Below are 13,438 nucleotides of genomic sequence, written 5' to 3' on the forward strand. Positions count from 1 at the left end.
AACCCGACATATGAAAACTATGACAAAAGAAAAAAAAAAGAATGAAGGCATAGATACAGATATTGCGTTGCATTTTTTTAATATAATTTTGTTTTACTTGTTATTGTTCCAAAGTTATGACTTGACCCAGTTAAATGTACAATAATAACCATGTAAACTTCCAACTTGCACAGCGTTATGTTACAAGCAACGGACATACCTAAAAAATTCTCGACAATATGAATGTTATGAATGACTGAACGCGTGTATCATAAGCAAAACACGATTGTCTAGCTGGTTCTAGTTGTGTGTAGTTGTTTCTGGAGAAACGATAAATGAGAATGCGAGAAAGAATCAGATTTAGCGAGACGCAGCCAGGCGATTAGGTACGTTTCGAGAAAATCGAATTGCACGCCGCGCGAAATGGAGCAAACGGATCACGTGTTGCGGACGTTGCATCCTGCAATTGCAGCAATGAATCGCGTTTCAATCGGAAGATAAATTGGTATCGATCGCGGCCTTTCCCGCAGGGTGACATTATCAAATTTTTCCTGTCCGTAGCAAACGATCCTTTTTTTTTCTTCGGCACCGGTCGCGTTAGCGGTTTATCGGTCCATCGCGGGAATCGAAACCAATGGCGGATCAATTGGAGAAATATTACAGTGAAACGTGTACTGTTTTCCCTTGTTCAATTCGCTTCAGTTCGATCCACTTCAGTTCGATTCGATATTGATTTGATCTAGAGTGCACCAAATTTTTGTAACGCAACTGTTTCGAATAAAAAAAACAATCAGATATTTTGATAGTATAACCAATTCCGTGGGGTTCTGGAATATACCGTTATGTTATAAATATGTTATAAATACATTGTTGTAATTACAATCTGAAATGGGACGTGAGACCAAGTGCCTTATTAAAGACTGCAGATTTTTATAGATTTATGGCAGAAGATATATAAATGTACAGTATAATGCATATAGTAAACAGAAATATGTAAAACATGTAAAAACTGTACCATAATATTGAATGATGGAAATAAATTTTCAATTGTATCAGATTTCTGTAGATATTTTAACAGAAATATGAATTTGCATAATTACTAAGAAGTTACATATCAATTTTCGATTAGATTTAAGAAAAATGCAGCAATTGCGTCAATAGCATTACATACATTTTATGTTAGGTCATTAGTAATTAAAGGAATGCCATAAAATAATTAAGGAATGATAGAAGGAAGGAAATTAATATTAAGAACTAAAGAAAAAGATATTCGTGTATTTGTTATAAATGAAATACAATGTTTAATGTGTAGTATAACAAAAATTTGGACAGGAACAGACTTTTGAATGAATAGAAGAAACATGAGAATTATAATAGTAATTCCTTTTTAAACCAATCAAATCCGTGTGTAACAAAGATTAATACGACCTTCTTAAACGGTTCTACACTTTTTTTTATAAAGATGCAATGATTTTCTATTGATTTATAGAAATAGCTTTATTGTTAAGGGTATTGTTATTGTCACTGTCATGTATATATGTCACGTTGGTTTACACCTAGTTGCAAACTCAGTCCTTTGGGGTATAATTTTTCTTTCTCTTTTTCTGAGTTGTTCTCCACGGCCCAATTAATTTTTAAAATGAATAGAATGAGAGATAACGGATGATATACGAGAGAACTCCACTTATTGAATAAATATATATTTTATATTTTAATCTATTGATTGTAAGAGAATATTATACAATACGTGATTTCAATTAATGTTGGCATTAAATATCGATAATACTTATATCAATGTTACATATTATGAAATGCATGGTGCAATATTCAGTTTAAAAGTGTAAAATACTGCTTTAGATATATGATAATATTGTATTGTGTTAAGTCCAAAGTAAGCTTGTAAAAGATAAAATGATAGAGAGTGAAAATTCGAACAGAAATAACAAGCAAAGAAGAAAACTCTGAATAGAAACAGTAGTATAGTAATAGAAATAGTAGGAGTTTGAATAGAGATAAGTGTGTTTCATATGTCCTTTAAAGCGAGAGTGTTTTCCCTTACAGGAAATGAAAACAGAACATGAAAATCAGCAAAGTTGGAATGAGTATGCATATTGGGATTTGGAAAGAGAGATTCTGTCATGTCAATGGAATGGATAAAAAATGGTAGTAGGAAAAGTTATTTATACATTATAAATATTATCGTTATTACTAGTACTTAAAAAGTTAGTTAAAAGCTAATTTGAGACAAGTAATCAGATGATTAAAATTTTCTAACCGAAATTAAGAAACACAGTGTCCTAAAGTTTCAAAATATTGATTGTTCTATTGTTGCAATCACTATTTTTGATTATCAAATGTGTGACTACTGCAACTTCATTAAAGCTACGAAGCTAAATCTCCTGAATAAAACAGGTATTTAAAGATCACTCGGTATTGCATCAAATTCCACAATAGGAAATCACTATCTTGTTTCTTGCCAAACGTGCAGCCATATTATTGGCACGTATCGTTAATTCTCAATGAAGCGTCTTTTTATCAGATTCTATTCATCTCATTTTCATAGTATTGATCTTTGGTAGTCATATGAGAGAGCTACTTAGTAAATGGTATGAAATCTAATATACTTCAATTAAATCAATTAGGATGTAAATATTTCATACGAGATATGTATAATACTGTAACAAATATGTACAATGCTATAACAAATATGTACAGTTTGCTAACACATCTTGTAGCTACGGTAAAGATCCTTTACCAAATATTTTTCTTTATCAAATAAAGAGCTGAATGCCTAAAAATTTCCTTCCTTCTATTTCTTTCCATAGGTAAACTCTCCAATTTTCTCTATTCCTCTCAATTTCTCGCTAATCTTCAATTTTCTCCAATTTATTAAATTTTTTCTACTACAGTTAAAATTTTGTCTTATTCAATCTTCAATTTATCTAACTACGATAGAAACAGCGAGAACAGAAATGTCGGCAAGCAAACCTAGCTTAGACCTAGCACTGTCTGATACGTGGTCTAATCTTAGCTCGACGCTCTTTTAATCGTTCTAAATGAGGGTTATGATTTTCCTCGTGTGCAGCATACGAAAAGAGGTGGCATCCTCAAGCTTCGTTTTCGTCGACATCTTGTCAAGGCCACGTTCTCCAATGTCGCCCCAGGTGGCGCGTATTACGGTCACCGTATTAGAATGACTGTCAGCGTTATTTCTTGGACCGCCGGAAGAAAGAGACTTCGTGGGGAAATATGGCGGCTTGATGGCACGTCTTGGAGAAGATAAATGGACACTCGAGCGACACTCCGTTTCTCTGTTTTCGTTTCAGTAGATTATGTCGAGAACAGCTATCCAGTTTGAGAAGCAAATAATATACAGAGAAACGTTACTCGATCCTTGTTATGTATATGTACACGAGTAGTTGATAATTTATCTGCTTTTATTTGGACATTTATGTGTGGAATATTTTAGTAGGATATTTGTATCAGTACGCAATAGTAACTTAAATCTTTGCATTTATATATTATAAGATTCCGGAAATTTTGGGTGATTCATTATTTCCATTATTTAATTCGGATGTTTAATTTATCTACTATAAATTTTCAAAAATCTTAAGCGATTAATTGTTTTGATTATTTAATTTTTATCTTTAAAGAGCTTATAACAGATACTGGTTAATATATTTTATTTTTAATAATATGATTTCGAATCTGATTTTAATATTGACGAAGAAAGAAACTTATATATTGCTGTTTAGTTTAATATTTGTATATTTTAATTTCGGTTAAAATAACATAAGAATAATTAATGATAATAAGATAATAATATGTTTTAGGTATGTTGATATAAATTTAAAGAAATTTACCAAACTAAATAACTTTTCGTTTATTCAGATAAGATCAAAAAATACAAATTATTTAGACTGACCTTTAAAAATATCAATTTTGGAAATTTTAGTAACATACATTAAATGCATTAAATGTATGTTTAACAATTAAATATACACTTGAATCACAGTTGATCTTCGATTCTTAAATGTCATGAAAACGATTGAAGACAATCAATGCAGTAATAAAACTACTATAACTACAATAAACCATACAACAACTTAAGTATTTGGATGATAGCCAATTTCCATTATATAACATTGTCTACAACAATACGAACAATATGTAAGGCTTACATATGTAAGGTGTACTTACTTATAAATACTTTGTCATGGTGCGTAATATGTGAAAGTATGCGACGATATTATTTAGTACATCTTACAACATTTGTTTCTATTATTGCATTCTATTAATGCGCTAATGCAATAATATCATAGTACTAATATTACTAATCTGATATAAATAAAGCGAATAAAAGAAAATGGTATAGGATATCCGATATGTCAGATATGTATGTAATTGCAATAGATTAATATAACAATGTTATTACGATAAACAACTACTAAATGTTTAAGCTATTTATTTACATATAAGTTACATATAAGTTAGTTACACATAAATGTTTAAACTATGTTATATATCATAAAGTATTTTATGTTATATAAACTGAAGTTGGGATCTACGATTAAAGTTCATGATCTAATTCCACTGGTATGTGTTATAGATATATATACGTATACAGGGTGTCCCAAAAATCGCGGTACAACAACAAAATCAGGTGGTGATCCTATATGCAAAATAGGTCGAAAAGGAAGAGTACCATTTTTCCATTTAAGGCTTTGCTTTTGAAAACCCATCAGGTAACCGTGTATTAACTGAATGTTCCAAAATATGAAACTTTTGTTTCTACTCGTGTCATTCTCGTATCATTAAACATGAACAATGCCACGATTTGCTTCCTGTTCTTGCTTTTATCTTATTTGCGAGATATCAATTATTGCTTTCTTTTATTCTGCATTTAATTTGAATGGTTTCATAAATAAGGATAAGATTAGTACCTTTTAAGATTCATTTTATTAATCAAAAAGCAAATTATGATATTTTCCTTATTAAATAATACAGACACGAGCAGAAATCGAAGTTTTGTAATTCGAGACTTCCTGTCAAAACACGGTTACCTGATGGGTTTTTAAACTCATGTTCTTCGAAAACAAAGGCCTAAATGAAAAAATGCTATTCTTCTTCTTTGGACTTAATTCTGCGTGTAAAATCACCAGCCGACCGGTTACACCATGATTTTTGGGGTAGTCTATATAGAAAATTTTACAAATTATAATTCAAATAATCACTTCATTTAGTGTAAAAATTATATAAAATCGTAAAAACTGTTTTTGCAACAGTACTGATAATATTAACACAACAGTACTAATAATTATTAAATTGCGGATTATTTTAATATATAATTCTAATAATGTTTAAGGTAATTGTAATAAAAATAAAGAATTAAGGTAATTGTAATAGTGGCGTTAAGTTTATAAATTATTTGGTATGGAACGTTTCTTTTTGTTTAGGAATGGTAAATATGTGAAAAGGCCGACAAGTACATTATGTTATATTTTAATAAATAAATATCCATAAGTATACATATTTATTTATTAAATACTTATTATAAGTATAATATATAATATAATATATATGTCGGAGATGAAAGAACACCGGAGCCTTTGGAATTTTGGATAATCCCGCAACATTGTAATCTAGATTCTATCATAGCTGTAATTAAGCAATTGTTGTCATTCAATCTGATTGTAATTGTTCGAGATTTGTAATAGCGAAATTAGGTTCGAGGTGACAACTGGTCGCCGAACGTAGCCACGGTCACGGGATGGACGTTTTGCCTGACGGAGGTGTGGAGTGGTTGTATGGTTCTCCCTAGAAACGTGGTTGTGGCGGCATACGGCCTCAAGAACGGGCCTAACCACATGGGATTGTACCCCGGAGGTACAATAGGAGGTACAATACAATAGGACACACGTTGTATTAATAATCAAACTCCAGGCAGAAACTGCTTGGCAACGGCGATTGGAACTTTCTCGACGCTTCCAACGAGTATATAACAAACAAATGCAATCGTACAGCGAGGAAAATTTCCATCAGTTTATTATTCGTGCGATCGCCTTGGAGAGTAACACATCGAACAGTTTATACCGAGCGTCTCAGCAATCGTATTTTGTGCCTAAAATTATTCTACGCATAGTAAAGAGTTATCCCGTTGACCGTGGATTCGTTTGAACCCAAGAACATTGTTAATAGCGTTCATTAAACTCATTATTCGTAAAACATATTATTCGTTAATCTTATTATTTGTCAAACTTATTATTCGTTAAACTCAATATTCATTATACTTTGTACAAGTCTTGTATATACGTATAAATATAATCTCTGCTTCGTAAAACGATGGCTAATTCAGACGAAGGATCGTTACGCGCCTTAAATTCTAATGTTAACCCAACATATATATAATATATATAATATATATAATATATATAATATATATAATATAATATAAGTATTAACTTATTATATAACAATTTATATGAAAAATAAAAGTGTGCAGGAAGATTATAATTCATTATAATGCAAATTAAAAAGTGTCAGAGTGACCACAAAAGTATTATTAAATATTTGCTATTGTATATCGTATATCGTATCGTAGAAAATATTCAATTTTTAAACTTTATATCAAACACATTGCTGACATACTTTGTATATTTTGTATGTATAAAAATCGGTGATTTAGTAATAATAATTATTATTATATCACTTTACTATACTATTTTGGTAATTGTAACATAGTAATAGAAAGATATATATTTAGTTATTTTATTAATTATATACTATTATTAAGAAAATTACTATACAGGAGGAATTAATATTCCTAAACATCTTTACTCTCATTACTAAACATAATTTTCTTTGAAAAGGATGTCCCATTTTAATACATAAGTGCAAATTGTTGGCAAACTACCTGCTGTATAAAAAAGATGTTCAGGCAGGCATTAAATGGTTTCGAAGGAGACATAATATGGTGTAATTTTTCTGGAAAAATAAAGGTCATATGATGGTGACATACGTTCAAACACAATCATGTAAATTTTAATGTACTAATTGATCCGTTTTCGCAATCCCTATAAAAAATTATTAATCTATCGTATCGAAAGACATTTTCCTTGTAATTTATATCATAGGTTTTACAAAATGAAAGTTAAAATATCTGGTATAATCTAATATTTTTTCGCTTAAATAGATTAATAATTTTGTATAGGCTAATAATTTTTTAAATGGAATGCTAAGATGAAACGATTAATATATTAAAAACTGTACGATTAATACATTTAAGGAAACGTGTGTCACTATCATATGACTTTTACGTATCCATTTACAGAGAAACTAATTATATGGATTGAAATGGGACACCCTGTATGTAACAAGGTGCTCCAGTCATCTTTATCTTTATTCTAAAATAAGCAACGGCAATCGTATCACGAAAATCATGTCACCATTACTTCAGTTCTTACTCATCACCCCTGATCACTATCCAGCGACCTATTACGCGAGGATCCTTGCTCAAAACTATCGTAAAACTCGCGAGAAACGTGACCCGGTAGAAGGCCAACAGACAGGATGTCGCATCGGAGGTCAAAACCGTAATCGAAGCTGTTGGTCGCGAATCCCTGGAGGGGTTGTCGATTTCGCGGAGGAATAAAAGTGGCGTTCTCCAGGCTTTCGGCGTAATGACGGTGGTTGGGCAGGAGGAGGGTGTTGTTTATCATCGGTAGTGCCGGCTCCACGGCGCTAGCACGGCCACTGTCGGAATAATTGACCCAAATATACCGCAAAAATAGCGGATCATAAATTACATGGACGGAACGGGAGTGCACTTGACACGGCCCTGTCGCGACACAGTCAACGAAGCCGGAGACGACAGACGACGGCAGCAGAAAAAGAGGGTCCCATTCAAGGTTACTCATTCTTCCGGCGCGTCCTCGTTTCGAGTGGTGACAGTCGGGAAACTAGCGCCGCAATGGATGCAAGGGGAAAATTGGGGAAATGGTTGTTGATTCTTTATCGATTGCGTCTTCAAGGATTTTCAGGCAGCAATTCAGAAACTTCGTCGTTTTTGAAGATAAATTAAAGTTTTAAGTTTCGTGATCGATTGTTTAGCATATTATAATCTTATTGTCACCCGCTTTTTACCAGTTTAATGTTGCTGTTCAAGAAAGTTTCCGTTATTGCTATGATTCGGAATGGTTTTCATCATCTGATAAAGTGAATATGTTTACATTTTTTAGATACCATTAGATTGCGGATTTTTATACATTTATAGGAAATTTGAAACTGGAAAATTGCACAGAATGCACATGATATTAAAAGATATACAAAATATTCAAAATATAGTGCTTTATATAATATTTGATACTGTATTCTTAATTACATTCATTTTCAGAAATATGAATTTGCATAAAAATTTGCAATCTAGTTATCACGATGCCCTTCGAGTATCATTTCGGATTAATATAATAAATCAAAGTGTTTTTTTTACGACTTTAATAAATTGAATAAATTAAAATATCTTTTCTTTCTTATATATTAAAACTTATTTGTGTTCATAATTCGTGAAATTTTGAAGCTCTTCTCATATTCGTTTTTAAATAGAGAGAATGGTTGTTTATCTTCTGTTGATTACATATCAGTGATTTTGGGAGAGTATCTAATTGAGTAATTTAGGAACCTTTTAATAAAAGGTGTGGCACCTCTTAACAATGAAATAAACATTTAACGATTGATGAATTCTTTTGAATTATTATTGATTCCATAACATAATAACTTTATGTACGTAGAAAGTTTACTCTTACTGAAAATTAGAAGGAACTACTAAATTTTAATAAAACCCACTCTGTAATAATTCGAAGGTCGTTTATTCAAATTAATACATATGCTGTTCTAAGAAAAAAGTGAGTCAGTTTTTATATTAAATATAATTTATGATTGGTTTAGGTATTATAATAGTTTTATAGTTTTATAGATTTTTGTGTCTAATTATTCATCAATCTGTATTCTTGCTGTTAATTATAAAACACTCTGGGAATCCATATTTGATAATTTCAATATGTTTGATTTACCTCAATACAATGACGATTTATTGTTTTGCTAAAATCAGTACCACTAATTAAGAATTTAGGACATTCATTTGTCCACTTATTCTTCGATATAGGTAAAAGTGATTGTTGAACTAAACAACATAATGGTACATTATATTCAAATAATTTCATATATTTCGATTTATAGGTAGTAATATTTTAAAATAGCATTAATTTATGATTTGTCGATAATAGTTAATTTGAATGTTTTATATGATATAAAATCTTCCATTTCATAATTTGCTTACTAAATTTAAAAAAATTTAATAAATATATATACATGAAACCCAAATTCTTTGACCTCATCATGTTTTAAGAAAAGATTCAATTGTAAACGAGAAGCTCTTTTGGTAATGTAACAATTTTGCAAAACATAGAAAAATAGTATAATTGGAAATTAAATGACGTCAAATGTATCTATAAAAAAGTTTTAATCCATACGTAATTTTTATAGAGTATTATATATTTAATGAATGTAATTTTCACGTGTTGACCGATAAACATTTTGAATATCTATCTATTTCATTATATTAGATTTTATAAGAATAAATTCTTGAAATAGAATTGTTTAAGTAAAATAAAGAACATTTTTCATTTTTCCTAAATGTTACTTAAACTAAAAGCTATAGGAAAAAGCGATTCACATATTCTGATCATTCATGCCAATAATTAAATTTTAATATTAATGCACCTGATTGATAATTGAGGATAGAACAAAATTTGATAATAATATTTCATATATATCGATTTAATAACAATATATAAAGCTAAAGTAAGTAAATAGCAATATATAAAACTCGGACGTCTTCCAAACGCGACGCTTTAAAAAAAAGCTTCTATGGAAAACAACACATTTTTGAGGATATCTACTATTGTGTAAAGATGTAACAAAATAATATAATTGAAAATTTCCTATCGAATAATACCAAATATTTCTGACGTGAAAAGTTTTCAAAATTTAAATTTCTATCAACAATTTTACAGGGACGATATTTCGTGAAAACATTCGAAACAATGCAAGCAATTTTATCGAACACCGTCATAGAGCTCGAAGAATACAGAACTTGGAGCAAATAGATCTGCTGGCACTGTATTAGTGCCATATAGATGAATAAATTGAATAGTCCGAATGATTGTAATGGATTGAGTAGATTAAGCAAGTAGTACAAACAAATCGAATAAAGTGGGTCGTCTAGTGTGCTTGATATCTCTCTTGTGTCGAATGCCTCAATTGAGTCGACAAGAACTTCAATATCACGTTAAAATACCGTGAAACCGTCCCATTCAATTCGCTATTCGTGTTACGGAAGTCGTGAGAGCTATGTACACATAAATCCTAAAAAACGATTACTTTAATCAAAATTTCTTCTGTGTAAAAATGCAATTCAATCAATTGGATAGATGATTGAAAGGATTGAAAGGATAGAAGATTTTTATTCATAATATTTGTAAAACCATAAAAATGCCGATACATACGAATAATCGATGCGATTTGAAATAATTGGAGACAGAAATGAGAATTACTCATGTTTGATGTATTAAACTTTAGAAATTTGTTGTAGTCACGTATACAGAATATTAAAAAGTAAGGTCTGACATATTAAGATCTTACGATTAGAATGCTCTCTGAGTGGAATGAAAAGTTCTTAGTTAACATCGAATTTAAAACCAATTTCTTTGCAATCTTAATTATCTAACATTGAAACTAAAATCAATTTTTTTTTACAATAAAATTTAATTTTATTGCTTTGAAAGCATTTTATGTAAGTCTGATAACAACGCATAAGGTGTAAATGAAGTAAATGTGAAAATACAGTCATTAATCATCAACATTTATAAACACTACGGAAGAATCTAAGTATTAAATAGAGATTTGCTTCATTCTTTAAATATTTGGACGAGTATTTCATTCTAGATATTTCATGTACTTTATGTACATTCTATATACTTATCCATTTTATATATTCTATATCGCTCGAATTTTTGCGTATTTAAGTTCCTCATAACTGCTTAAACATTCGTAATCTATCACCAATATCAGAAGAAATCGTAGAAATAATAGTAAATTATGAACTTTTGAATTTTATTAAACTCATTAATTAACAATTAACAATTTTAAACACATTTTATTATAATATATTTTAATAAAAGTATTAATCTTAAAATCTATGTTAATTAAACATATATCATCTTCTTTCGTGAATATTACAAGGCTTTAAACTCCTAACTTTTAATCACACTATTTTCCAGACTCCAAGTGAATCAAGAAGGCGGTTTTACATAATGTAAAATCTGAAGTCGTGTTTAATACAATAATTTAGCTATTAAATTAAAAATTAAATCAAAATTAAATTTTTCATAAATAATAATAATACATAAAATAAATAAGAATACTTGAGAATATTTTGAAAAAAATTCAATATGGAACGAGAATTTTTCTTAACAATATTACGATCTGAAAAATTTATCAAAATAATATAATTAAAATTTGTCTATTAAACGGTATTAGATATATTTCAAGTAATTTCTAATGTTTGATCTCCCACTATTAACGTCCCCATATTATTACTAATAGAGTGATTACTAGATTGCGGATTCTTGAGAAATATAATTTTTTATATTTTATTGAGAATATAATTTAAAAAGTAGAACCTCGCGGTAGAAAATTATTCTACTTACTAAGTATCATAGAAAGCACTATACCTTGGATATTTTATATATTTTTTCATAATATGAGCATTGTACGTTTTTGCAACTTTTCATCTTCTATAAATGCATAAAAATCCGCAGTCTAATAATTACTATCGAACATTCATTGAATATAAAACTTATCAAAGTCATCGCTAATTCTGTATTTAATCTCAATTTTCCAGGTAACCGCTAACAGAAGCCTCGTGGAATGTAAAACCGAGGTACCAAGCTCTTAGGTCACCGCACACGATTCTGATTAACTCTCGAAGCCAAACTATTCGAGCAAAAACCTTGGAAGAAGCAAACGGTGCACCCGCGTATCAGCGATTAACGCTGGCAAGCGTCCCAGGGTACAAAGAACTTGGCAAGAGGCATCGCCCTTTCCCCGTCGGGAAGATGAAGGCTAGCCTGGTACGTCGGCTCGTTGGCACGTCCGTGACCTAAGGCCACCCGTCGAGTCTCTTCCGGCCAGAAGAAGAAGGAACAAGGTCAAGGGAAAACGTACGGTTTCGTGCGGCGGTCGAGTATGACGACGATCGTGACGAGCTCCGAGTCGACGGAGGTGGTGTCCTCGATGGACGTGACGACCATCTTGAACGCCATCTCGACTGAGGACAACCAATTCGCGAACAGCAGCTACTCGAACTATCAAAAGTGGTCCGTACCTATAACGATCGCAAAAGGCTGCGTCTTAGGCTCCATCATCGTAACCGCGGTATTTGGCAACCTGCTGGTGATGGTGTCCGTGATGCGGCACCGGAAGCTACGAATTATTACCAACTACTTCGTAGTTTCGTTAGCCTTGGCCGACATGTTAGTTGCGATGTTCGCCATGACGTTCAACGCGAGCGTTCAAATAACCGGCAAATGGATGTTCAGCTATTTCATGTGTGATGTCTGGAATTCGTTGGACGTGTACTTTAGCACCAGTTCCATCCTCCATTTGATGTGCATCTCGGTCGATCGTTACTGGGCGATCGTCAAGCCGCTCAAATACCCTATCATCATGACCAAGAGGCTAGCTGCTTACATGCTGCTCGCTTGTTGGATTATGCCCGCGTTCATCTCGTTCATGCCTATCTTTATGGGCTGGTATACCACAGAAGAGAACAATATGCATCGACAGAAGCATCCTGAATTATGCGAGTTCAAAGTGAACAAGGTGTACGTAATATTCTCGTCGAGTATCTCGTTCTGGATACCATGCACTATTATGACCCTTACATACTTCGCCGTCTTCAAGGAGGCGAGTAGGCAAGAAAAACAGATGCACAGCCGTATGGGCAACGTGATGCTGTTGAGTCACAGGCCGAGTAAAGATTTGAATAATTTGAACGGGGAACTAAATAGTGCTGGTTCCTCAAAGACGCTGACATTGAACGAGATCAGCACCGATCATCTGCATACTCCCACCAAAGATAAGAATATCATGAAGATGAAAAGAGAGCACAAGGCTGCCAGAACGTTAGGCATCATCATGGGTACCTTCATAATTTGCTGGTTGCCGTTCTTCTTGTGGTGCGTGTAAGAATTCAGGAATCCAGAATTTCTAAAGGATAACCCTATTTCTTAATCTTCTATGGGCGAACAAATTTTCATACTGCCCATAGGAAAGCTGAGTTATTTATGTCCTTAATCTTTTCAATGTTCTAGATTTTAAAAAAATGTGAGAAAATATTGGA

At 31.7% G+C, this 13,438-nt stretch overlaps 1 protein-coding gene across 11 annotated transcripts in view; it reads left to right on the plus strand.

Annotated features, from left to right (window-relative positions):
- Positions 1-13,438, plus strand: part of LOC126873815 (octopamine receptor beta-2R-like) — a 612,816-nt gene that overhangs the window by 578,837 nt on the left and 20,541 nt on the right. For all 11 annotated transcript variants that reach the window (XR_007692555.1, XR_007692556.1, XM_050635074.1 and 8 more), the window contains one exon: positions 11,939-13,274. Coding sequence is in view for 9 of the 11 variants with exons in the window: in XM_050635074.1 (XP_050491031.1) it covers positions 12,283-13,274 (992 nt within the window). In the remaining 2 variants the exon portion in view is untranslated. The remainder of the gene's footprint in view (positions 1-11,938; positions 13,275-13,438) is intronic.

The sequence above is a fragment of the Bombus huntii genome, chromosome 15 (assembly GCF_024542735.1).
Source record: "Bombus huntii isolate Logan2020A chromosome 15, iyBomHunt1.1, whole genome shotgun sequence".
In the NCBI taxonomy this organism is placed as follows: domain Eukaryota; kingdom Metazoa; phylum Arthropoda; class Insecta; order Hymenoptera; family Apidae; genus Bombus; species Bombus huntii.